At 44.6% G+C, this 27,840-nt stretch overlaps 1 protein-coding gene across 2 annotated transcripts in view; it reads left to right on the top strand.

The window, feature by feature from the left end:
- slc20a2 (solute carrier family 20 member 2) overlaps positions 1-27,537 on the top strand; it is a 41,723-nt gene extending 14,186 nt beyond the window's left edge. The window contains exons 2-11 of one of the 2 annotated variants that reach the window (XM_061072327.1): positions 11,066-11,625; positions 13,651-13,791; positions 14,431-14,516; positions 15,569-15,665; positions 15,876-15,995; positions 17,338-17,571; positions 18,288-18,924; positions 19,126-19,311; positions 24,478-24,562; positions 26,867-27,537. In XM_061072327.1, coding sequence (XP_060928310.1) covers positions 11,337-11,625; positions 13,651-13,791; positions 14,431-14,516; positions 15,569-15,665; positions 15,876-15,995; positions 17,338-17,571; positions 18,288-18,924; positions 19,126-19,311; positions 24,478-24,562; positions 26,867-27,031 — 2,040 coding nt within the window. In that variant the 5' untranslated portion in view covers positions 11,066-11,336 and the 3' untranslated portion in view covers positions 27,032-27,537. Of the gene's footprint in view, positions 1-11,065; positions 11,626-13,650; positions 13,792-14,430; positions 14,517-15,568; positions 15,666-15,875; positions 15,996-17,337; positions 17,572-18,287; positions 18,925-19,125; positions 19,312-23,915; positions 24,001-24,477; positions 24,563-26,866 lie in introns of both variants that reach the window. The other variant, XM_061072326.1, reaches the window with a different exon arrangement.
- The last annotated feature ends 303 nt before the right edge of the window (positions 27,538-27,840 follow it).

Here is a 27,840-nt window from a genome sequence, read left to right as displayed (position 1 = left end):
AAATCCCTTGGTTAACTTGAAAGAAAAGACTATTTCCACTCTGAAAGGTTCAATCAATTGTTGTATCGGCAACTTTGATGTTTTTTATTTTATTATTTCTATTGTCGTTTTGCTCTCAGTTAGTTTATTTAGAAATCACCAGAGAAAAGTGTCCCTTCAATTTGACTGTGTCCAGTTTGATGACAGTTAAATGTCCCTACAACTCTTCTGTGTCCAGTTTACGGATAGTAACGTGTCAATGACTTTAAAACAGAGGGAGGAGTCGCTTCAGTCACTTTGCCATTTCAGGGTGAGGGAGTCAAACCCTTGCACAGTCTGCTCTGAAACCAGAGAGAGCTGACCTTAAAAGAGTATTTAAACATAAGGCTTACTCAACACTGAAAGCCAGAGGGGGGGCTCGATTGTTTGCTGTTGTAACTTGGCCTGCTTCAGTGTTTCTACTCAGATACTCAGTCTATGGAGCGTGACTCTGACCGTCTGATAGTCATCCTTCGGAACTGGATTTCAGACCAAAGCTTAAATCCACTGGAGCAGGACAGAAGACGAGAAAGTGGTAAAGTCAAAACAATAATGTGACTCATTAGAAATGGAAATGAGATATTGTTTGTATTCAATAGGCAACAAATTGGGAAATTAGTAGTTTAATAATACAATTTCATATTGAAAATGTTTGTGCTGCGATATTAGAATTCAAAAAGTGTGTCCAGGTCTTGGGGGAGAATAAACCTCTGGCTGTGTGCGGCGTCTAAAAGAGGTTGTGACCTCGGGGGGGATCTGGGTGAAGTTTGATACTTGTCCTCAAGTGATGTCACATGAAGGTGCACGGAGGTCGATGGGGATTTATCTCCAAGTACACAATAAACAAACTCAGAATAGTTATGAAGGTAAAAATTGAAATCGACACAATGCGAAGTGGGAGAGATCCCGATCGCCTATTTTATTTACAGATATCTGAATAAGAAATACTTAAATGTTTCCCCAGTGGAAACTGCATCGGAGATAAGTTACTTATATAATCATATTATTTTTATGCCTCTCATAGATGATACATATCTCTTGTATTCATAGCATACTGCAAATTTTCTTTTAGTTTGTGGTAATGATTTAAACTCCTTTTTGAAAGCTTATTAATTTGAATCTTTCAGGAAAATTATAACCATCATAAACTGAAGGAAAACACATCACTGTATTCTATCTACATATTTAGGGATAAGCTCCTTTTTATCAGTTCACTCAAAGTGACACACACACACACACACACACACACATACACACACACACACACACACACACACACACACACACACACACACACACACACACACACACACACACACACACACACACACACACAAAGAGGAATGCGTGGATGAAGTTTTCTTACCTCAGATTTTTTAAGCTCAGATTTACGTTTTTCAAAGAGTTTTCCTCATGGTCAGTCTCTGTTTCTCCAGAAGACGAGTTCAGGTTCTGATGTTCAACAGGTGTGTTTCTATAAGTGCTGCAGGCGTACACCTCTGAGATGTTTGCAGAATGTAACGTGGATCTAAGTAGGACATGAGTCTTTCTATTGCTTTCTCACTGTCCTCTCTGTAGCCGTAACCGAAAAGCATCTGTTACAGTGAGCGAGCAGAGATTCTGTGGTTCAACATTCCCGTCGCTTTGTTGCTCGCTAGCTTAAAGAAAATGCAAATTGCAAAGTTCTCGTCAGACAACTGATTGAACTGCCAGACTCAGCTGCACCAAGAGAAGTTGCCTCTCGAGTTCTGTCTCGTCCAATCAGCTCTTCTGATCGGCCTCTAATGAGCCCCACGAGGGAACCATTTAGCAACACATATCAGCTGATAGCGATCAGGGGCCGATGGATTGCTGCACCCTGAGCATGAGGAGGTCGATATTGTGTCAGGTTGGGTTTGTGCTGTGAAGTGTTTCACCGCTGGCCTGTGACTCCACTGATCCTCAGGATCATCACTCTACCGGAGTAAATCAGCCAAAATGTGCAGAGAAAACTATTAATTAGACTCAAGGCCGTGATGAATTCTTGACAGGAGTTTTCTGTGAGCTTGTAATGGCCGTCAGGACTTTTCTGAAGGATTACCACTGCGAGTTGCTGCTGGACACCCTGACTTAGTGCTGCAGTGCAGACCTAGAGCGAGAGAAAATAGAATGAGTGAGAGGATTTATGGGTGTGTGTGTGGTGTGTGTGTGTGTGAAGCCTTTGAAGATGGTGTTGAGAGCGACATGTCTTTGCAGTCATCTGCACCGTTGTTGTCATTTTTAAACAACCCCCTTCCTGCACATGGAGCCTGACTGATCTCAACGTGTGTGCGTGTGCGTGTGCGTGCGTGCGTGCGTGCGTGCGTGCGTGCGTGTGTGTGTGTGTGTCGGGGTTCGAGGAGACAGCGCCTCCCTGCTGCGGAGCCCAGAGTCGGAGGCAGCAGGTGCAGCTGACGCAGACAGGCTGTTAGCAGGCAGGGCCAGTGGGGGGACAGAAAGGGAGAGAATGAGTGAGAGACGTTAGAGGAGGAAAAAGCCACAGGGACTCAAACAAACAGGAGAGCAGAGCGCCGAACAGAACTGGACACATGACTCTATCACACGCACTGCTCTGGTCCTGGCACAGTATGTGAGAACGAGCAGGACCTGAACTGCACCAGGCATTCCCACAGCTTCACTGGTGAGTAATGAGTGTTGTTCAACAGTGTGGTTTAAAACGGCCAAGCTTGTGTGGAAGTGGAGCAAGAATGTGAAAGTTTGTGCTCGAGCCAATTATCTGGAAAAGTTTGAGAAAGATGTTTTTTTTTAAATGATTCGTTTTGGGCTTCTCTCAATAGAAGAAGACCGATTTGTGAATTGGGTCTGGGTTCATTTGTTGGCACCACTTTCCCCCCCGTGCGTCCTGCGGCATCGTCGGTGAGGAAACGGCAGACGAGACGAAGACTCTCGACTCGTGACTCGGCTGCAGTGACTCGGCTCCTCGCTCCTCACCGTGTGGACGAGCGTCTCTGTCCGTCACATGACAGCTCGCTGGTCACAGACAACTGAGAGAGAGAGAGAGAGAGAGGCAGTGAAGATGAGTAGATAGTGTGAGTTGTTCTGTGATGGAAACTGACCGAGCTCATTCCATCATCCTGAATTCTTTGGGTTACACAATCCTCCACGAGACTCACCGCTGCTGCTGCTGCGGCTGATTTCTCCGTCAGCTCATCACACTGTTGCTCCCACTTCTTCTTCACGTGTGGATCTGTGAACCGCTGCGGAGTCATACTGACCCGTCACCGACTTGCATTGTGTTTTCACCGGAGTAACGGAATGCCCTTGACCTGTCTGGTTTCTCCGCTCTGTAAAACGCATCCACACACAGGTAGCCCCCTCGTCTCCCCCTCCTCTGCCGTCCTCCTGCGCTGTCATTGGCCGCCTCTCCTCAACCGGTCCGTCCTCTCTGCAAACATGCAGCCAATCAAACGTGCGTCCCGGCCTCTCCGCTGTTTGTGATTGGCTGACGTGGGCTGTGAATGCGGATGCTTTTCTTTAAGAGGCAGTCTAGACTCAGCTGGATACGCTGTGTGTGAGTGTGTGTGCCTCTCTCTCTCTCTCTCTCTCTCTCTCTCACTCACTCTCTCTCTCTGTTGCTCTCTTGTAAGCTTGCTCGCTCTCTCTCTCTCTCTCTCTCTCTCACTCCTGCAACACCACCACAACCTGCTGATTTCCCTCTAAGCCTCTCCTGCTCCCTCCTTTCTCTCTCCTTTCTCTCTCCTGTCATCAGCTGTTCTCCTCCACTCGCTCCTCATCGTTTTATTTCCCGTCAATCACATGCTCACTCCCCCATTTCATTCTCCATATTTTCCCTTCACTTTCATTCAGCCCACCATTTCTCTCCGTTTCTCTCCCCCCCCCCCCCCCCCCCTCCCAACGCTGACATTTTGTCTTTGACATTCTCTAATCTCCACTACTCTGCCACCTCCTGCTGATGTGCGGAGACATGGAGGTGAGTGGAGTTGATTTCCAGGCTTTAAAGCTCCTCTGCTCTGCCTGTTTTGTCTTATTTTACCCACGTCTCCCTCTCCACACTCAGCGAGCCGCTTGCTGGATGTGATCCGCCCCCCCCCCGTGTCCTTGGAGGCTCTGGCTGCAGTTGCGGATGCTTCAGGTGTAACAATTAGCCAGCGCGCGCAGGATGCTGCTGTGAGTCATTATCTGACGCTGCATGTATGTTCTACTTGTCATCCTTTCAGCAGCTACCTCGGTTGTCTGATGGGGGGGGGGGGGGGGGATGAATCACTGCGTGGTGAGTGCAGCTGCGTGTCGATGCAGACAGCAGCTCGTGACACAGTGTTTTCCTGCAGCTTCGGCTGTGGTGCAGCGGCACCTCGGGCAGATTGATGAGCGTTGTACGGCAACAACAGTTCAGAGAATGAAGGGATTTGCACGATTCCCGTTTCCTGGCACGAAACTCCTGCAGAGGTTTGTGCTCAGATAAAGATTTTTAAACTCTCGACTGTACTTGAGGAATCAGGAGAGTAGGGATGACATGAAGACCCAGTTCAGTCAGTTGTTTCTCCCTGGTGTGTCTTTTTGTGTGTGTCATTGTCCTCATTGTGTGTACTTGTTACTCTCATAGGAAGAAAATGTGTCCGACAGTAATAACTCTCCTCGGACTCTGTGTCACTTCCACCTTTTTCATTCAGGGTTTTTCTTTTTTTAGATGAGGAAGCAGTTTTATTCGAAGCTGAATATGAAAAGGTAAATGGACGTCGCTTACACAGAGCGTTTCTACTTTAGCAGAGGAGACACTTGATATTTCTGGTCTGTCACAAACACACACACGCACACTTAAACACAAACACACACACATGCACACTGAAACACACACACACTGCCCGGGCTGCAACGCAAGTAGCTGTCTTGTCAGCTTGGGGCAATTTAGGGGTCAGGGTTTTACTCAAGGACGCTTCTATATGTGGACAGGAGGAGCCGGGGACTGAACAGCAAATGATTGGTGGGCAGCCGCCTCCTGGGCCACAGCTGCCCTAAGAGACTGATGTCTGTATTTAATTAACATCAGAGATAAAGTAGAATTATCAAACGCCCTTTTCTTCTGAGGAAAACCTAAACCAAATATTTTACATTTCTGTACGTACTCCCATCTCCTGGAGTCCTAGGGGACACGTCTTGATGTTGCTTCATGGAGGATGGGGCAAAGAGTCTTTTTGATTTTTACTAGTCCGACCACTGTACGTCGAAAAATTCACCGCCAAACCCATAGGTGGCGCAACGGAAGACGAGCTCAGAGAAGCCTACCCCAATTTTGTCCACATGTGTCTGTTTATCTCTGTCTCCCACACACTGAACCATGGCAACTAACAGAACTAATTAAAGTGACACCCAGCGTGTCAAAATGCTGATGTTATCGTTTCTTAGCGCAGCGGTTCCCCGGTCTTGTTTCCGAACTGTGTTGCTGATTCCACAGCTTGAATCTGCTTGAGGCTACACGGAGCTAGCTAGCTTCCCCCCAGCTTCCACACACAGTCAGCAGGGACTCCCGACACTAACTACTACTATCCAGTGTTTGCTTCTAGCCTGACGGTATTATAGAAACAGTGTCATGATAGAAGTGGAATTAAAGTCGTGACGGCGGGTTTTTGCACTGTTACCACCGCAGTTAGCATGGTGGCTAGCCCGCTAGCCTAGCCTGCTAGCGCCGTTTTGAAAGCTCGTTATAACCCACTGTGACCGTGCACACATGCGGTCAGTGCTCTAACGAGCCACCGTCAGCCGGACAACTCCGCTGGCTTAACACACACGTCACATTAATCGTAGAATCATAGATGTGTTTGGGTTTGATGCTACAGGGAGGTAAACAGGAAGTTTGAGGTCCGGAAATGACGTCGTAGGGAAATTACGTCGTAGGGAAATGATGTCGTTCGCGGACCAATCACAGCCAAGAGCTGTCCGTGGGCTCTCCGACATAAAGACGGCCAGTTAGAAAAATCAGAAGTGTACGAAAAGCTCTCCGAGGCGCTCGGAGAGGGCGTTCCACGACGGATAGGGCGGTCTTATCTATCCGTTTTACAAAAGACGTAAAAGCATAAATTGGCCTTTAGTTAGCAGGATTACAAAAAAACTACTGGACAGATTAATACAAAACATAGTTGATTGATGCAGTAGGGGTCAGATGAACATGTTGAGTTTAGGTGTGGATCATTAGCATTGTGACAGAGGGCGTTTTTACAACATTTTACCCGTTGTGATAATTCATGGATCTAAATTCAGAAAAATGAATAAGAAAGAATCGGGCACATTCAGGGGACTGATGTGTATGAGTGTGTGAAATGAGGTGCAGCTTGGTTAAACTTAACAGGCCAGTGGGGCCTTGGTGGTGGTATGAGTGCCGTTCTAGTGTCTACTGACTTGAACTTTTACTTGTAAAGCGCCAAATCTCAACATGCATTAATAAATTAGATATTCAAAGCAAGAATTGTCTGATGTTAAACATTATAATCAAAGGTATCATCGTGTGTTTGTGTGTGTTCCCATTGCATGATGCTAGTTGAAGTATTGCCGTATATACTTGGTATATAAACTCCTCTCGGAAATCTCCTTGTCGTCAAAGTGATATGAAAGTGTGAACACCAGCGATCACCTCAGATGATGGTCTCAGGTTCAGCACCTTGGACAGCGGCCGTCAGTCGGTGCAGAATGATCCACCTGAGCTGAGGAGGAAGCCGGAGGTTACACACGGATCCATGTACACTCAGAGTAACACACATTTAAACATACAGCTTTTGTTAATCCCTCTCTCGTCCTTATAATAACTTCTGTGTGGTTTTTAATACTTTCTTTATACTTATCTAACTTATCCAGTCCTATACTGTCCCGCTCCATGTAGCATTGACACTTTCTTCTATGATCAAATATAAATTAAACTCCACGTTACCGTTCATTGCCTCATTTATTTGTCCATAGACCAGTGACCAGTACAGCAGCTGTATAATCACGCTCTACTTTCTCACCCGTGTTGCACAGAGCAATGATGACTGTAATCTGACTCTCTTGCATATAATAGGCTATACAGTAAATCTATAATTCAAAGCATAGAGAAAACACGTCCGGTATGTTAATTTACCCATGAAGGACCTGAGGTCTCCCTGTTTTTATAATTGGTCGTTTGGGTAATGTCCATTCGTTTGTGCTCTGGGGGAAAGAAAATGCTGTCTCTTCATTTTTGGGGAAGGTTCTGTTACTCGTATCATGAGGTGTAGTCGTGTATCATGACGGTGCAGAAGTCGATACAGGAGTTTGAACTCTTTTCTGTGAATATCCAAAAAAGGGGGGGGGGGGGCAGCAATCCTGGATTTAAGCTCAGGCAGAACCAAATAGAGCCTTTCTCTGTAGTTTGCATATGTTTCCATGAGTTTGCATCAGGTTTCATGCAAAATGATATTCTCTCCCGTCTCACCCCAGCTTATGCACCATAGTTGCTGAATTACTTCAACATTGACCCAGAATAAAAAGCAGATATAGATTGTCTTGTGAATTTTCTCTTAACTATTATAATAAGCTTTTCCAGGCCGTTGGCGGCACTCATCAGAGTTTTAAGCTCCGTCATTGGATCTTTCTTACTGAAATAGCCCCTCCCACATTAGTCTTTCTGATTCATCTCCGGGCCTCCAGCAGTGATTTTGATACTGCATGTCATTGTGTATTGTGCCTATTCCATCTTATGAGCCTGAGAAAGCTATTAAAGCTGAATGACATTTATTTATCAATGTTTTTAACATTCATCTCAGTAAACCGTTCACTGAAGGTCAAGAAGAGGAGGACTCACTGGAGAAAATAGTTTTTATGTGCACGACTAGTGACGGTGTGTGAACTAGTGACGACGTGTTACAGTGGGACATGGTCTTTAACATGCACCGTGTGTCAGCTGCAGCTGTCATGGTGAGTTTCCCTCTTTAGAAAGTTGTGGACCTGATTAAAAAAGGCCTGACACACGTGAGCAGGCACTCACTGGAGTCGCTTGCTCTCGTCTTCTCTCTCCCTCCACCCCCCCCCCCCCCACACACACACACACACTGTGAAGGAAGCACAAACCTTTCTCTCCGGTGACGTGTTCGACCGCTGCTCAGACCTTTCCCTCTGTGGAGGCTCTGGTTGGGATTGGTGGACGGCCATGTTTGTCTGTGTGTTTGTGGTGTTCCACCGGTTCAACATGTCCACAGCGTCTTGTTCAGAGTCGGCTTCTGTCTTGTTGTTCTCAGCAGAGAGGTGGTGCTTAAGTGGCCGTCTCCTGGGGTTAAATCTCAAAAGGTAATAGTCAATTTAACCTGAAGTCAGCTTCTTTAATCGACCTTTCTTTCTCTCTGCTGTTGCCTGAAGCTGCGGCTGGATGTTCTCGTTTGCCTCAGGCCAGGTGTCATCACACGACTCCACTTCCTGTATCCGTCGTTTTCAAATTAAAAACACTCTGAAATTGAACCTGTACATGACCCTAACCCTCACCCATTAAACGTATGAGGAAGCTTGACAATGATAATATCCTAACCAGGATTGTGTGTATTGAGGTTTAGTCATGAATTATTAACTTGGTTGACCTGTTTCATAGTAATTCTCTTGACTTAACTTCAGTTTATCGTCTTTTCATCCAAAACGTCTCAAACTTCCGTGTATGAGACTGAATCATGAAGTCCTGGGGCACAGATCCTTCACCTTGATCATTCACTCTGATCTCTCTCGGGAGGGGAGCAGGTGAAAAGAGAGTTTCTCCTCAGGGATCCATGAAGTATCACATCCTTTATACTTAGTACTTTAGACATGTGACATCCTCCGACCTCACTTCCCTTCCAGATTACAGATAAGCTGGTCTGGGATCTTTTGGGTTGGAGGCAGAGGTTTTGTGAGGAAGCAAACATTTTAGATTCTCTCTTTAAAAACTTTTTAAAAAACCCATTAATGATGCTCTAATTGTAATCATTGAGTTATCTGGTCGTGGTTTATGGAGCGATAGATTATAATCATATTTAATGTGAGCGTGGTGGTTCAACAGAGGATGAAAGGATGGCAGGACGCGACCTCAGCTGTTCCAGATGGAGCTTTTGGATGGGAGGAGGGAGCCATAACAGGCCGCAGGCTATTTAGAAAGAAGTCGCCTGCCCCCCCCAGACGAGGAGCACACAGTCAGTTCATGCCGAGAGAATGTACTAGTCTGGTCTTCCAGCTGTTTACTTCTAACGCTCCCCGTAAACAACTGGCTTCACCGTACATGGAGATGTGCTGCCATTAACTATGAAACGACTTTGATTGTGTGGCAGAGACTGAATAAAAAGAGGAGAAAGAACCCAGACAGAGTTATTAGTGGTGTAGAGGTTTGTCAGGAACGTCAGTGTTGGTGGCATAGTGTCACTGTTGTCATGTATATAAGTCGTGTGGATCTCTACAGGGACGAGGAAGCTGTTTGTCTGATGTCAAAGTGAATCTGATGTAAACAACTTTCCACTAGATGTCATTGAATCTACAAAAGGGTTGAACTTGTTTGTTTGTTAGAACCTCTGATAGCAAAGACTTTCCCGTTTTTGCTGCTGTAGCATCACTCGTTGTTCATCCAGAGAAGAGCTGGTTCATCCAATCCCCTGCCAAGGATTCTTCAGTTTGTTTGTTTCCAAAGAAGTCGGCCCACATGTTCCATTACGTCGCTCTGCCCTCTAACAGCCTTCTCCATTGGTTTATCAATCCATGGCTCTACCTCTGCTCCCTACGCAGGTTTTCATAGAACTAGAGCTAATAGACGGGTGTAGTGAGAGCTGAGGCCGACATTATCTGCACGTGCCGGAAATGTTCAACCAATCACAACAGAGTGGGTCAGCTGGCTTAATCCGGAGGGGGGGTCTTAAAGTGACAGAAGCTAAAACCAAGTGTTTCAGACAGGGGCTGAAAAGAGGAGCTTCAGCGATAGACAGTCTGAAGGAAGTGATGTCATTTTTAGACATTAGAGCATGTTAACCTGTTTAAGTAACAACCGAAATTCAAATTGTGAGCCTGAATATGAGCATTAGAAATATTTCGTTTAAAATTGTATGAAGGGAGGAGAATACAGAGAAGGGGAATTTTTCCTTTATATCATCAGTTTACTTTGTTCTGCCCCAGAAGTGCAGTTGAGTGAACTGCAGCCACAGTAACTGCTGATCTTCCTACTGCATTGCAGTCGAGACTTTTTTTTTTTTTACTGCAGTACAGCTTTTGATTTTTGTTTGAACTTGTTCTCAAATGTTACAAAACTGGTGTGAACCTTTGACAGTCACCCAGTGAGCACTGGAGCTCTCATGCTGGGGCTGAAAGAGCAAAGATGAGAAGGGCAACTGCAACTTCCTCCAGGTTGTCAGTTCAACTATCTCTTGCTTTGTATCTTTGTTGGATCAGCTTGATGACACCACATGAAGCTGCAGTTTGGTGATGTAAGAGTTTTCCATCCCCATATTCCATCATTCTGTTTATCACTTTTAGCATCAATGGGTTTGACTTGACTTGAAGTGGTTGAGGTAGTTAAGTAGATAATAAAATTGAAGTTTTAACCCAAACCTGTGAAGTAAACGCAGGTTTTAATGTAAGCTGTCCTGTCCTGCAGGAATAATGTGTTATCAGACATCAGAGCCGTCTCCTCTGATGTTGGGAGTGTTGCTCGTGTCTCGAGTCTTTTTTTAGTCCCGGCGCTGACAGCAAACCATCTGCACGGTCTGATTTGATTTCTTCAAAGAGCAAACTGTGATTTCCTATTAGGACTATGTGAGACGTCTGCAGCCCCCCCCCCCTGCTGTGCTCTCCCTGTTCCATCGAAGCCAGTTCTGCCTCGTCGTCATCGTCCATCCTGAACCCTTTTTTCTGTATTTTGCTCTCATAAGCTCTTCCCCCCCTTTCTCTCCCTCTCAGTCCCTCCCCTGCCTTGTTTTGGGTTTTTCTGAGGAAGTCTCAGTGAGGTGTTGTCAGATTGCAGCCGCCGCGGAAAAGGAGTAACCGTGGCTTATGACACTAATCTGTTTCTGTGTCTCCTCTCATCTCGTTTCTCTCTCAGGTGAAGGAACGTGCAGACAGGCTGCCTCACACTAAGCTATGGAATGCTCCCTGCACCCACCATCACTAGTCTCCAATCTGTGGACTGAGCTCCAAACGCTTAGTTAGCGGCTGTGCTTCTCCCCTCGAACTCTTTACAACCAGGGGACGAAGAAAAGGAGCCGGCTTTCCGAGTCCTCCGCTAAAAACGCACAGAGCACTTTCTTTTTTGAGAATATCTCATCTACCTTTTTTTTCTCCGCTTGGATTTTTTCTGCTGAAATAATATCAAGATGGATATGGATTCGTACTTGTGGATGGTGATCCTCGGCTTCATCATTGCCTTCGTCCTGGCCTTTTCGGTGGGCGCCAATGACGTGGCAAATTCGTTCGGCACGGCGGTGGGGTCCGGGGTGGTCACGCTGAAGCAGGCCTGCATCCTGGCGTCCATCTTTGAGACGCTGGGCTCGATGCTGCTGGGAGCCAAGGTGGGCGAGACGATCCGGAAGGGCATCATAGACGTCCATCTGTACAACGAGACGGTGCCGGTGCTCATGGCAGGCGAGGTCAGCGCCATGTTCGGTAAGTTGCTTATAGATCCAGTGAGTTGCCTCTAATGTTCAGACACTGACCCTGCATATATTTTTATATTATTATTATTTTTGTAGTTCATAAGGTCTGAATAATAAGGGATTTGAGCCACTTAGACTTGGATAAGCCTTGTCGTGTGGCTTCTTCTGTAAATGTCTTTTCATATCTGAATGAGATCATTAAATTGTCTAAAGGCTAAAAAATATGAAATTAACAGATATAAGAAGTCAAAGAAGGTTCACTTTCCATGTCAGAAAAAGGGGAATCACAGCTGAGTAATCTGATAATGAATATAATTGCCAGACGAAGCTCTAAAAATAAAAGCTAAACCTCACCGCTGTGCAGTGTGTTCGCAGGGTGACATTTCTCCAGGATGGCCGGCTGCTGATGCTGTTGGATAAATAAGTTACATGAGTTCATGTGCCGACCCTCGATAGAACCAGGATGACGTTTCAACTACTTCTCAATGAACTATTAGCTCCACTAAGAAGTTAGATAATAGTAAAAATTACTTTCACAGTTTCCCAAAGTCCAAGGTGACATCAACCTTCAAATATTTTAAATGTATACTGATATAAAAGTAGAAAAAGAGAGATTCTTAATCTATGAAAGGCTGAAAAACAAGACTCCCCTTCTACTTGATACACGACTTAATAAGGCCTCGAATGCAGATACTGTTTAATGCATTTAACATTCATTATCTGCGCGATACATTTGAAAGGAAAACCGTGTGTTGCTGTCACAGTCGTTCCAAACGGCTCTGAGGTGGTGTGTGCAGCTGGGATCAGAGTCCATGCTGCTGTAACTCTGCAGGACTGTATGTCCATAGGTCTGGTAAACAGAGAGGAGACATCACTCAGCCTATGTAAAACAAAAACTATTGAAGTTTGATCTCCAGCTGACAAAAGTACATAAAAAACGTCTACTCTACCAATTTTTTAACTTGATATATAAGAAATGGTATAAAATGAATTAGTACATTTGAAAGTGTTTAAATCTAATTGCAGATATACTGAATTAAATCAATTTTTTGGTAACGTAGCAGCTTTTCCTGAGCAGCACTGGATGTGCCTTCATATTAAAACACTTTTACAGAGAAGCACAAGCAGCGATTGTTGAGTATCAGTAGTAGCTTTACACATAAGCTTTAGATTACCTCAGTAAGTGAATGACGATGAACAAAGAACAACAATGGGGCTCCTGTTGAGACAAACCCATGTTAATGGCAGAGAGTGCTGGGAAACAGCGCTGAATTGGGCGATATTATGCACGGGGGGGATTCCCGCGTCGCTGACGGATCACGTGCAGCCGCCGACACAAGTGAATGTTGGGGAAACACTGAGCAGTTTATCTTGATCCCAAACATTGTTTTATTATTCAAATAATGGACTCTGTTCACAAAGAATAACGAAAATACATTTACTGTCATGAAAAGCTTGTGTTCACAGACCCGATGGATTTTTGTTTGGACAAATACATTTATAAATCTTGATCAAAGAACCTGTTGTTATCACCTGTTCTCACATTATGTTTTGCAGTAGCTTCTCATTGCATCTGGAACTATACTTGGATTCTTAGTCCCTCGTTTTTGAATTCTTGCAATTACTGCATCTCATTTAGCAAATTTAGATTCAGGTTAATATAATTTGTCACTACAGGCTACAGCATGGCAGTGAAATGCAGTACTCGTACAAAGAGAGATATAAAATAATATAAAGACTTCTGAAATATAAAAAGCCAATATTTTCAGGTGACTCAAAAACTGAAAGAATAAAATTTGTTCTCATCAAATGCTGCTCAGACTTTCACTTAAAATGTCTCGTTCTCATGTTTTTAAAACTCTTTGATTCCGTGAGTAGAAGCACAAACACAAAACTACTGCTTAACATAACTGAGCACAGAAATGAGGAAACGATTCACGTGGTATTGTTTTTCTCTTTTACAGCTTGAACCTCCTTTAAGCCAATGAGTCAGAACGGTGTGAGATCAGTGTGTGTGTCTGTGTTTTGATCTCAGGCTCAGCGGTCTGGCAGCTCATCGCCTCCTTCCTCAAACTGCCCATCTCTGGGACTCACTGCATTGTTGGCGCCACCATCGGCTTCTCCATGGTGGCCCTCGGCACCAAGGGCATACAGTGGATGCAGCTCGTCAAGATCGGTAACGAATGCGACTTGTTTGAGACCAGTTTGTGTGTATTTATACTGTTAGTCTGCACATTTAGATCCATGGTATACACATACAGTGCACTGTTTGTACATTACATTGCTATTACTGGTGTAGCTGCCACTTTCCCATTGAAACCAGACTAAATAACAACACACTGAGGTATTTCCACCACAGCTACAGATTAGTTTGACTCCAGAAAAGTTCCTGAACTCTGAGACATAAGCAGTCGTCATCAGAGTCTGAAAGATGACTCCCGGGACCATTTTATAACCCAAGTGGTCATTTTTAAATGGAGCAGAGATTACAATTTCTCCCCTGTAGGATACTCAATAGACCAGCATGCAATGCACCTGGGAAGTAGAAGAGGAAGCCATCACTTCTTCTCAGAATTTGAGAGTAACTCCTGCTATCGCCACTGTCGCAGCTGAATCTAAAACTCTGTACGTTTTCCAGAGGATTTGAAACACTGAAATGCATTGTGGGAATTGTAGGAAACTATGGATTTACACGATTGTAGTACAGAAGATGAAAAGTCCTGTAAAAATAGGGAATGAATAATATGTACACAAGCATTATGACTGATAATAACTGTATTTTTGTACTTATCTATTCTCTCCTTCCTCCCCTCAGTGTCGTCATGGTTCATCTCCCCCCTGCTCTCTGGGCTCATGTCTGGAGGCCTCTTCCTGCTCATCAGACACTTCATCCTCAACAAGGTGGCCCCCCCCCCCCCCTGCTGTGCAGTATCACTCACTCACCAGCACGCACACTAACCTCCTAAAAGTTTCAGGCTTTAAACTCTGAGCACTAAGATTCTCATTTCCTGCAAATACAGTAGAGTTTTGTTGTCCTCAAGTTTAAATCTCAGTATTAAGACACAGACGCACACACAAGCTCGTCCAGCTGCACAGATAATATCCTGTGGGTTTGGCAATACCTGCGGATCTGTTGTTACATAACCGGTGATTCCGACGGAGGAGGAAGAGAAAAGAATTGAGGATCATCCCAAGTTCACGGCTGCAGGTTCATGTTTGAGTGACTCACAGGCCGGGTTGTTATTTAGAATGCAGCCGCTGCTTCACTGGGTCGAACTCACCACGAGTTCATCTGTCTCCGCAGGTTATCTGCTTCAGATAAGTCAGAACACAACTTGATCTTAGTCATGTTGCATCAAGCTCCTTGTCATAGTAAAAGCACACGTTGTGTGAGAAGTTTTTGTTGCATGTGTAGGTTTGATTTCCACAAATGTGAACTGACCTGAATTAAACTTCTCACCTCAATAGTGAATTCCAGATGTTTTATCGTTACACCGGTTCTACAAGTATTATCGTGTGGGAAACTTTTGCAGGGAAACTCTGTAGTATCCAATATAAAGAAGCTAAGTAATATAAGGCCGAGTAATAACAATATTAATACAATATATAAATGTATTTAGAAAATAAATACACAATTATAACATAAGAAAACTCATTAGAAAGACTTCGTAAGAACAAATATATTTGTGATAAACAGTGTAAGTACGTGTTTTGAATGTTTCTACAGTTTGTTGAATTGGTCAGAGTTGATTTCAACATGTATTGAGTCTTATGGCCTGAAGGTAAAATCTATTTCTCAGTCTGGTTTTGTGACTTTAAATTGTGTTTTTATTAGTAATCTATATGTGTATGTGTGTGTTTATGTATTCCCGTTGGTGTGAAGCGTATTTTTAGCTCCTTTATCATCACATCAGCGACTGCATTAAAAATCCATTTGTGTGTGTTCCCTGCAGGAGGACTCTGTCCCCAACGGCCTGCGAGCGCTGCCTATCTTCTACGCCACAACCATTGGGATCAACACGTTTTCCATCCTATATACCGGAGCGCCGTGTAAGTGGCCGGCGGTAGTTGCTCCTAAGAGACATAACTCTGACACCAATGTATGATCAAATTATCATCTCGGTCTCACAACATTCCTTCCGAGGGTGTGACGAGAGAATGAGTAGATTTTTAACATTTCAAAACTACTTGCCAGATTTGTTGCCTGTGTAAGTTATGTTCTTATACCGATGTGTGTATGTGTGTGTTCATTAATTACAGTGCTCGGGCTGGAGATGCTGCCGGTGTGGTCCATCTTTCTCATAACTTTAGCCGGGTCGTTGGTGTGTGCAGCTATCGTCTGGTTCATAGTGTGTCCTTGGATGAGGAGGAAAATAGCAAGTAGGTATCTGTTAGTGTGTGTGTGTGTGTGTGTGTGTGTGTGTGTGTGTGTGTGTGTGTGTGTGTGTGTGTGTGTGTGTGTGTGTGTGTGTGTGTGTGTGTGTGTGTGTGTGTGTGTGTGTGTGTGTGTGTGTGTGTGTGTGTGTGTGTGTGTGTGTGTGTGTGTGTGTGTGTGTGTGTGTGTGTGTCCAGTCTTTCTCACGCCATCTGAAAGCACAGCCCTCTGACCCAGGACGAACAACAGAGCTTCAGCCTCTGCTTGCACACTCTGTGCTCTGACACCAAACATCGGATGCCAACGGATGTGTTTTCTCTTGGCCTTTGCCAAAGCCACCAAGAAGAAACCCTGTGAACTCCAGTTGCTCTGCTGAGACACTTGCATTTTTTGGGGCATGTTGCTCCTTGACCGGATCCGAGGGGTTAAGATGATAGCCTGTGGTGGGGAAAGCTCTCAGATCAAGGTTAGGAGTCGCTTCTCTAATGGGAAAAAGAGCCGGCAGCAAAGCAGACGACCGGGCAGAGCACATGACACATTCAATTAAACAGTAGAAAGAGCAGTAGGTGGAACTTGTTAGAGAATGGAGGACATACGCAAGTAAAGCAGGATAAATAAGAACAAGAATAAGAGTTTGCCTGAGATGATTCACACGAATATGAAAACAAAAATCAGGGTTAAATTTGAGTTTTTACATTTTATGTAAAACTTTTACAAAATAAATTAGTGCTGTAATTGAAGCGATAATATCCATGATGAGGCTTAAAATAGGTTTCTTTCCTCGGGCGTTCCTTCACACGCCTGATGCCGACTCCACCTGTTGCTCAACGTGTCGTGACCGTGAATGTCTGCGAGGATTAGAAGCGACATTATCGCTCCTGAACTGCTTCCATCAAAATGAAACGATTGTTAGTGGGTTTATACTGACGTCTGTTAAAGAGGAGTCGGGGGGGCATCGAGTCTGTCAGAGCTGGGATTAGTTTGGAGCAGCTGATGTTTACATACTTTTTTTCTGGAATGCTGCTGCAGAGTTATCTGAAATTCTTAGTGTTAGTTCAGAGAAAACAACAAACATTCAAAACAAAACAAAAAATATTCTATTGAGTCACTTTTTAAATATTTGTTATAAACTCTCATAATTTGATTTGACTGTCATTCTGACAACGATCCCATATTACATATTAGAACATGAGAGATTGTCGTGTTGTGGAGGTTTAGTGTAAATATTGTTTTTTTCTTTTCCTCATAGTTTGTATACAATGCTCTGTCAACATAGTAAAGAGGATTTCATTTTGTTTTCTGGACATGCTCTGGTCAATAAACCCTCTGTCGCTCCATCTCCTCCAGGTCGTCTAAAGAAGGAGCAGGCTTTGTCCAGGATTTCAGACGAGAGCCTGGACAAGATACCGGAGGAGGAGGAGGAGAGTCCTGTCTTCAAGGAGCTTCCAGGAGCCAAGGGAACAGATGAGGCCGTGCTGCCGCTCACCGGCGGCAGCAGTGACCGAGGGACCCGTGCCTCCAGTGGAGAGCTCACCAACCTGGCTAATGGAGGCACCGTCCTGCCAAACGGCAGGGCGTATGGTATTTGAGATGAATCAATAAATCAAAAAATCTGCTCAAAACAAACCAGCGACTGTGAGTAAAACTGTGGTCAGGATATAAAAAGAAACTCAAAATAGGTCTCAAGAAAACTTTATAATTATTGGTCGATTAAAAAGTCACCTTTGGAAGGGTGGCTTGCTTCTGGTGGTTTCTTTTTATATGCTATCAATCAGTAAGTTCTCTGACTTGACAAGAAAAGTAAATTACAAGTACAGTGAAACCTTTGAAAGGCCCAACCGTTATGAAACCAAATTTAAATTCACTGGATCTGGATTTTTATTTGGATCTGCACCAAATCGCACAGATAAATATCATTTCACTAAAGTATACCACATTTTTATTTCTCCATCAAGATCCAGGAATTGTTCTCTGAGAAATTAGCGAAATTGTTGAAACGCGCAATTAACATTTTCCAGACCAATGTGCACATCCGTCTTCCATCACTTAACATTTATGAAGAGCTCAAATCAAATGTACCAGAAATCCATAAACTGGATTTCATGTTATATTTAAAAATCTATTTTCTCTGTTAGAACAAGAAATCTTTAGAAATAACCGCTTATTGTTATTTGCGACATGCCTCCTCCTTAAGGAGCAGCTTCTCAATTAGATTTAGAAGTTACTGCACTGTGTTGCTATTGGCTACAAGCTTCCATTATCCTCAAACACACGGTTTTCCACATCCTCTCCCTCAGGTCGGACCCACTCGATGACCAACGGCTGCCTCAAGTCGCCGATCTCTAACGGCAGCTTCAGCTTCGATGGCCACATGCGCAGCGACGGCCAGGTGTACCACACGGTGCACAAGGACTCTGGTCTCTACAAGGACCTGCTTCACAAAATCCACCTGGGCCGCATGGACGACAGCGACCGCTCGGGCACCAACGCCGGGCCGCCTGACAACAACTACCGCCTGCTGCGCCGCAACAACAGCTACACCTGCTACACAGCGGCCATATGCGGCATGCCCGTCCAGCCGCTCATACGCACGGAGTCGCGTGACGACAGTGAGAAGCTGGTAGGTGAAGGGGGCGGCCGGAGCAACAGCGTGTCCTACACCAAGAAGAGGATCCGCTACGATAGCTACTCGTCGTACTGCAACGCCGTAGCCGAGGCTGAGATCGAGGCCGAGGAGGGCGGCGTGGAGATGAAGCTGGCCACGGAGCTGGAGGGGGTGGAGGAGGAAGGGGCCCCGGCTCCGGTTCCTCTGGACGACTTGGCCGAGGAGGATCACGAGGAGAAGGACAAACCTGAGGTGTTCCAGCTTTTCCACTTCCTGCAGATCCTCACCGCCTGCTTCGGGTCCTTCGCCCACGGAGGCAACGACGTCAGGTGCTGCCCCCTGCTGCTTACATGACAGATAGCATTGTGTATGGCCACTGTACTGGTTAAAGTATATTTCATTAATACCTGTTGAAGCTTGTTTCCCTAAAATACAGAGAACTCAGCTTCACTGTTCTGCTTGAACGTCATTCATTCTCAGTGAAGCAAAGACAACCGAGTACATTCGTAATCTATTTCCTCATATTGCAGTAATGCCATCGGGCCCCTGGTGGCGCTGTGGATGATCTACGACCAGGGCGGCGTGATGCAGGATGCTGCCACTCCCATCTGGCTGCTGTTGTACGGCGGCGTCGGCATCTGCGCCGGGCTGTGGGTGTGGGGCCGCCGCGTCATCCAGACAATGGGGAAGGACCTGACTCCCATCACCCCCTCAAGGTGAGAGCGCCGCCATGTGGGGGAGCGGGTGGAAGGGGGGGGTGTGTGGATGTGTGTGGATGTGGATGTGTTGGAAAGAGTATCTGTGGCAGAGGTGAACTTTCCAACAGGTTCAGTTTGACTCGCTCCAAAGAGCCTGGACTGGCTGACACACACGAGTCCGTCCTGGGCTGCAGCTTCCTGGGTAAGTACCTACATGCACCCAGCCGTGTTAGAATGCACACACACACACACTTTATATAGAGCTGTTAAACGCCATTGAACGGGCAATTGCCATTCAACACACTCAGGGGTTCCCACTATGCTCACAGTAAAGAGCCTGAATCCAAGGCAGCACGATAGATTTGGGAGTGACAGCTCTGTTGCCTGGAGTGCTTTGTATTCACAGGTACAGTGAACTTGACTAATTAAGGACATTTGTCTGGAGTTGAAATACTTTCTACTTCCCAAACACAGCTGCTGCTGCAGAATAAAAGCAGTTTTACCAAACCAAAAACCTGCAAGTACAATCATGTACTTGCAATTTAGTTTTTTGTTTGTGTCTGCAGAGGAATAGATAGTTAATTATAATTATTAGTGCTGTCAAACGATTATAATATTTAATTGCGATCAATCGCATTTATGTCATAGTTAACTCGCAATTAATCGCAATTCTTTATCTATTCTAAATGTCCCTTCAATTTATTTTTTTCCATAATTTTTTTAGCCATTTTCATGCTCTTATCAACATGGAAAAGTGGATTGGCTTGCTTTATGCAAATGTTTTATTTTATTGAAAAACAACATTGCCAAACAGGGCGATACAAAATAAAATTATTAAGTGCACATTTCAGGTAAACAAGGACTCAGCCTAGAGTGCAGTTAAACCATGGCTTAATATTTAATTTTTCTCAAGTTTGCTGTGAACATAGCAGTCAGGCCTCTTATTTCAGAAACAATGAACCATAACAGTTAGGTTACCAATAAAAGGTAAGCCTACTACTTCTTTGCTTTCAGCCAGCTACTCAAACAGACAAGCAACAAAATTACAAACAAACAAAATACACAGGCAAGTGTCGGCCTACTTTGAAATAAATTAAACACAGAACTTTGTAGGGCTATTTGAGTCCTCCCCATATTTGTGGAAATGTATGAAATAAGAAGTACACTATTTTTAAATAAATAAAAACATATAGCTGCAGCCTAATAGTGTAACGGACTGGGTTTATGTTTATGTTTGGTTTTGACGTATGTTCAGTAAAACACTGTGTTGAAGGAGCGTTCTGATATCCTGAGGGTCAGTGAAGGGGTCGGGGTGGGACATGTGACTGTTTGGACCAATAGGATGGGGTTGTTTGGAGATCGGGGATCAATGAGGAAGTGAAGTGTTTTTAATGTGTGCGAGTGACAGAGTAAGAGCGAGAAGTGCACATGTTCGTGTAGAGGATAATAAAAGTTACTAAACCACGAAGAAGTTCCGTGTCCTGTGAAGCGGGGACGCTACGATAGCTTCAAAATATATATTTTAATTGGAGAAATATTAAAACAAAAAGTGGGAGCAGGTCAGACTGGATCCGAACACAGATGCTGAAGCTGCAGCTCTGCGTTAATCTTGCGTTAAAAAAATTGACGGCGTAAAAATGGGTTTGCGTTAACGCCGTTAATAACGCGTTTAACTGACAGCACTAATAATTATGTTAATATTTTATATATTTATAGTTTTTTCCTCCCCCAGATGTATAGATAATTTATTGACAAATAATCATATCATCAAAACACCACTTGGGTGAACTTTAAACTTCTCTCATTCTTTACTGCTCTTGGAACACGTTCAGGAATCTGCAGCAGCCTCTTAGCATTGGCAGTGAAACAGAAATAGCACACACTCTATTTTCTCCTCCTGCCCTTTGACTTATTACATAACAATCATGAATAAATTAGCAGTCTGGTTTGGACCATAACACATAAGGCCCCAGGGCTCGATTCATCCCACGACCTGAGCAATGAACATCACGCATCCTTAGCCACTTACTGCCTCTCCTCCATCCTTTAATCAATATCTCTCTCTCTCTCTCTCTCTCTCTCTCTCTCTCTCTCTCTCTCTCTCTCTCTCTCTCTCTCTCTCTCTCTCTCTCTCTCTCTCTCTCTCTCTCTCTCTCTCTCTCTCTCTCTCTCTCTCTCTCTCTCTCTCTCTCTCTCTCTCTTGTCTCTCTCACTGTCCTGTTGTCTTCCCACGCATTAGCTGAAGGGTGTGTGTGTATGGGTGTGTGTGTGTACTTCAGGGATGTTTGTCTGTATCATGTCCGCTCAAGGAGGCCGGGCTCTGTTGTGCCTGTAGGTCATTGTGCGGTGAATGTTTGTGTGCGAGCATGTTTGCATGCTAACGTCTAATTTGCTCCAGAAAATATTTTGCGTGTGTGTGTAGTTGTTTTTGTTGCCTCTGACGGACCCTCTCCAGCATTAACACTGACCTTGTCAGGACCAGTAGACCTCATGGGGACCAAAGCCTGGTCCTAATGAGGTAAAACTTAATTTCTTAAGGTCACAAGAAGGATGGTTATACAAAGAGGTGTGTGTGTGTGTGGGGGGGGGGACAGGGGCATCACGCAGGGTTACAGAAAGTTGTTTGGCGTTCAGGATGAAGAGAAGTACAGTTGGAGGGGCGAGGGAGGGAGGGGTGAGGCCTCTTGCCTCCGACCACAAGCTGTAGCACCCGGCTGCACTTTTCTGTTCCAGTCTGCTCTTCTCCTTTTTAAAAAATATATTCCTTCCTACTCTCTCCTGTAAATCTCTATTTTCGTGGTTAACCCTCCTCTTCTTCACTCTTTCCTGTTTTTCTCTCCCTTTTTTTCCTTTTTTTTATAAAGACCTCTCACCTCTAAATCTTTCCTTACACACTTTATTACTTTTCCCCTCTTTCTTCATTTCTCCTCTTTTTCTGTCCCTCCTCCTCTTTTCATTCTTAATTTATCTCTTTCCAACACCAGCTTAGTTTTTTTTCCTCCAGGACTCAAAGACAAATTTGTTCTGCTCCACTGTTCTAAAGGCTCCTCTGGTGTCTGTTTCAATGCAGCACGCTGACAAAGATGTGTGTGTGTGTGTGTGTGTGTGTGTGTGTGTGTGTGTGTGTGTGTGTGTGTGTGTGTGTGTGTGTGTGTGTGTGTGTGTGTGTGTGTGTGTGTGTGTGTGTGTGTGTGTGTGTGTGTGTGTGTGTGTGTGTGTGTGTGTGTGTGTGTGTGTGTGTGTGTGTGTGTAGTTATGGGGCCAATTTTGTTTAAATACCATCATTCAAGTGGTTGTTTGAGGCTTTGAATTAGTTTTAGTTAAGGCATTTAGTTTTGATGGTTAAGGTTAGGGGAGGTGCTTGGGAAGGCTTTATGTCAACGAGGGTCCTCACAACTATAGAGAGACTATAAGTGTGTGTGTGTGCTGCTTTATATTGTGCTTTTACATCTGAGATTCAAACAGCACTTGCCTAACTCGTGCCCCAGCAACGTTTGGATTAGAGGACAAGCTTCCAGCGCTGAGTGTTGCTTCAAAAAAGTATATCAAGACAAAAACTTTCAAATCAGTTGATAATTAACATGATAAATTGTATTTATTTCAAGTTTAAAGATTCACCTGAGGTCAAATTCATTATTTTGCATTAAATCATTCAGCATAGATAGATGGAGAGGCTCGATGTTTATCCCGAACTGGAGACATTCCAGGCACATAACACACTATACGAAATCTAAAAATATATCCAAAGTAGATAAAAGACCAACTAAAAAGAATGAACATTATATTATCCAATCACTGACTAGGAGTTGATTGACAACCAGAACGCCCCCCCCCCCGAACCTAAGGCAAGCTTCTGGGTTATAATCTCGATCCGATCGAGTCAACATCACTGTGAAAGACGTTGTTGGGGGGGGGGGGCGCCTCTTTGGGGACTGCAGTGACCTGTTGCTGATTATCTCTCTTTGGCCGATCCGACCTCAGTCGATTCCCAGGACCTCTCCTGACTGTTGTGTTATTTATTTGGTGTGTAACCGCAAAGAAGGAAGTGCTCGCTCATGAATCGCTTTCCCCTTTTTTTTTTTTTGCTTTCTCATTCATCTGGTTTCTCTTCATTTATCGGGGGGGGGGGGGGGGGGTTCTCTTCCACAGCGCCCACTGGTCTGTGTGTGATTAATGTTCTGCAAACGGGACAAAGTGTCTGCAAGTCAGGACCCGGCAAAACGGAAACACACATAACCACCTGTGTGTGTGTGTGTGTGTGTGTGTGTGTGTGTGTGTGTGTGTGTGTGTGTGTGTGTGTGTGTGTGTGTGTGTGTGTGTGTGTGTGTGTGTGTGTGTGTGTGTGTGTGTGTGTGTGTGTGTGTGTGTGTGTGTGTGTGTGTGTGTGTGTGTGTGTCTGTGTGTGTCTGTGTGTGTCTGTGTGTGTCTGTGTGTGTCTGTGTCTGTGTGTGTTTTTTAGGGTGAGACAATGTGTGTTGCCATGTTTTATCCAGTGTGTGTGTTTAAGTATACTTTAAAGATCTGTTTAATCCTGATGCTGAGTGTTCACCTCGTGTGCAACTCGTTCGGTGACATTACAATGAAGAATGTTTCTTTGCCCCCCCCCCTCTCCTCCTCCACAGTGGATTCACTATTGAACTGGCTTCCGCACTCACAGTCGTGTTCGCTTCCAATATCGGAATCCCTGTCAGTACCACACACTGCAAGGTATGACTGAGTGGACCCCCGGGGCCGGCCTCTCGCCCCCCCCCCCGCCCTCCCAGGGGACAGGGAGCTCACGCTGCCTCCTGGGGCTGCAGGGCCGCAATCACACACAACCAATTCTATTCGAAAAATAAAGAAGTCAGGTTTCCAGTCAGATTACGGCTGTGGATTATTTATTTTCACATATTCAATCAGACCGGTGTGCGGCCGCCTGCCCCCCCCGGCAGCCGTGTGCAGCCCCTCTCCCCCGGACTCTTCTTCACAGGAACAGGTTTCATCCAGGGTTCATTTCCCCCGACTCTCTTTCATGTGGCCCCCTCTCACCAGTGGCATGGTTTGGTGTGTGGGTCCTCCACCCTCCCGTCCTCGCCTGCAAGCAGACCCCCAAACCCTCCCCCCCGTCTCACTTGTTTTCCACTTTTATTTACCTCTCCCTCTCCATCTTTCTTTCTGTGTCTCTCCACTCATCTGTCTTCACAGCGGATTTTGCATTGAAGTAATGAGTGCGCTATCAGTGCTTGTTGCATCAAATGTGGGCATCCCAATAAGCTCCACCCACTGCAAGGTATTGGAGTCATTGGTAGTGAAGCTCCACCTCATCGCTTCACCTGTAGCAGTCAATCGCCACAGCCAATCACAACTCCTGCAGTTGACGTTTTGACCTCTCGTGCAGTTTTCCTCCAGCGGCCAAATCTCCCACGTCTCTCATGGAGGAAGAGTTTTCATTTTAAAGAAGAACAATAAGGAAATATTGTGCAAGCTCATCGGTTATATCGAAGCTATTGAACTTTATTTTTAAAAAAAAGTAGAGACTTGTTAGAATTTCTCATCCTGAGACGCTTTATCTGATATTTTTTAATTTTCCTTTTTTTCTTGTTGCATAATCTACTGAAAATTTTTGTTAATTTAATGAATCCTCTCATATTAGTCTGATTTTTCTTTAAATAGGTCGAACTTGACTTTGTGTCCCAGCATTAATTATATTATTATTCCTATAATTCTACAGCCTCCAATATTACGTTCACACTGGTAGCTTGTACTGGGACGATGGAGGGAAGTGTTCAATTTAAACAATACAACGTAAGTTATATTTGATGTATTAGCTAAAATATTAAAAGTAACATAACTATCACAAGATTATTAATATTTAGATCAGTGTCTCTGCTAATGGGGAAACTGCACAAGACTCAAAACCGGTATTTAATTACTGATGATCAATTCATCTAAACATCCACATCGCCAACCATATCTTTATTTCATTCCTCACCGATTCCCCTAAAACCTCTGATGATCACCTGCTTCTGCCCAGATGCTAAATCTACTGATTAGAGGTGTTAACGTGGTGATTTGATCGATTTAATGATTGTAGAGGTCGCACAGACGTTGTTGGACAGAAAAACAAAATCTGTATTTTATAGATGTTACTGAACTTGAAATTGAAATGTTAAGAGCGATGATGTGTCCAACAACATCTGTGAACGACTCCCAGACGGCTGAGAGAGAGAGAGAGAGAGTGTGTGAGAAGCAGCAGGCCTCCATTCAGTTTGGTCTCTGTTCAGTCGGTGCACATTGACCTTTTTCCTTTATGGATTTTTTTTTGTTGTTGTTACTTCTGCGGAGGTTAAACTGAATTGATGCCCGGGCCTGGCGTGCGCGGCGCTGTGGTGTGATCGTGTACAGTGACTCATTGTTTCAAAAGCTCTGCAGGCGCTCGGCAGCACAAACACCGAGGTCACACAGGTTTAGGATTTGTTGCTGCATAGCTGAAATACTACGAATGGTTGTAAACAATCATCATGGCCACGAAATCTGGATTTTCTCCCACACAAAGTCTGCTTGTAGAGTAACGTTGATTTATCCGAACCAAGGAGAATCTGAGAAATTTGACAATTTTCAGCCAATTTGGATAAAATCTCCTCCTGTATTTGTTTGATCTTTAGTCAAACTGGCCCAACCACCTCAAACATGACGTGTGTGGACCTGACCTCCCTCATGTAACTGTGAGTGTGACGGGAGGCGCTTCGTGTCTCTGTGGTCGTTTAAGAGCAGACAAACAGTTTGATCCCCGCCCACCTGCAATGTCAACAGAGCTGAAACCAGTCGCTGCACATTCCGCTCGGCTGCCGCACAATGAAGAGTCTGAAATGTGTGAAGAGTCTGAAATGTGTGTCTGAAATTCTCCAAAGTTTTTTTCCCATTCTCTGGTGTTTTGATTCATATGAAGGTGAGTGAACAATGCATTATATTGGAAGTCTGAGATTTGCAGATATATTTGAATTATCAAATCGAAATTGCAAAATTAGCTTTTTTGACCAAAAAAAGCTAAACCTGCCAATTTTAGACTTCTACACAAATTAAATGTAGGTAACTTTAATAATCTGCTTGCTCTGACTAACACAAACATTTTGAACTGAGCTGGTTTTGAAGAGCTGAAGGCTGCGTACAGGCTTTTCTGGTCAGATGCTAAATTTGTGTGTTATCACCGTTTGTTCAACTATTATCAGCGGTGGAATGTATTTTGTACTGCAACCGTGTTCCTATCAATGAAAATAAATTGAATTTATATGATTTATACTGGGAAAATGAACAAATAATAGTTTTCTAATGCTATCGTGATAAAATCTTTAGCTAAACTTAAACCTGGATCGATTTGAAAAACATATTAAAGGAGAAATTTATATTAAAGGAGAGTAGGATACCCGGAAATAAAATTTTCTAAAAAAGGCATCATCTAAACACAAAATGACCATTCACTCTTAAATACTCCATCATAAGGAACACCTGGACAAACCTTCAGCTCCTCAGTGTCTTTACCCTTTAAACATTCCTGCTGCTGATTGTCTCTCTCTCCTCTGGCTCCGGCCTCCAGGTGGGATCGGTCGTGGCCGTGGGTTGGATCCGCTCCAAGAAGGCGGTGGACTGGCGCCTCTTCAGGAACATCTTCCTGGCGTGGTTCGTCACGGTGCCGGTGGCCGGCCTGTTCAGCGCCGCCGTCATGGCTGTGTTCGTCTACGGCATCCTGCCCTTCGTCTGAGGGCGCACGGCTGGGAGGGAAAACACAGGAGGAAAGAATCAGAGAGAGAGAGGGAGACTAAAAATCATAGCTGGAGTGTCAGGGGTACAGAGAAAAGAGGAAGAGAGCGAGAGGGTGACGGCGAGGAGTAGGAAGAGAGAGAGAGAGAGGGAGTGAGGGCTGGAGCTGCAGAGGTTTACACATGGACTTGGTTGTACTGTGGATGTGAGGAGGGTTGGTTCACCTGCTTCCTGGCTCCAGAGTCCAGAGATCTTTGCGACTCATTTGAGTTTCTGATCGCTTTTTATTTATTCTCTTCTACGGGTGCAACCGCTGCGTCGACCGAACCATTCAATCTGCTGTACATACGTGTTCCAGTAACTTTTAACAGGAATAATTACAGGAATTATAGTTACTGGGGAAACCCTTTCTGTCTCTTTCTTTAAAAACACTACACTGCAAACGACTAAAAAAGATCAAAACCAGCTAATTCTGCACAACTGACAAACATGCCTGCAGTGAAACTATACCCCCCCCCCCCCCCACGAGGTAGCTTAGGCAGTCAAGTGCTTACTATTCCAAAACGCCAGGAAAAAAAAATCTGTACATATTGTTGTTATTGGATGGAGTGTGATTTATTGTATTGCAGCTTGCTTTAAAATTCAAAAAAATGAAATGAAAAGATGTGCGTGGTCAACCAACCCATCCGTCATCTCACTGTCAACGAGCTCGCCAGGTTCAACTGGGGCCAAACGGAAAGGACGCCTCAGAGGGGGGGGGGGGGGGGGGTGGGACTGTCGCTCTGCTTTCTTATTTTCCACGATACCATA

Source organism: Limanda limanda, chromosome 5 (genome assembly GCF_963576545.1).
Source record: "Limanda limanda chromosome 5, fLimLim1.1, whole genome shotgun sequence".
NCBI classification, from domain to species: Eukaryota; Metazoa; Chordata; class Actinopteri; order Pleuronectiformes; family Pleuronectidae; genus Limanda; species Limanda limanda.
This window is presented reverse-complemented; position numbering and strand designations above follow the sequence as displayed.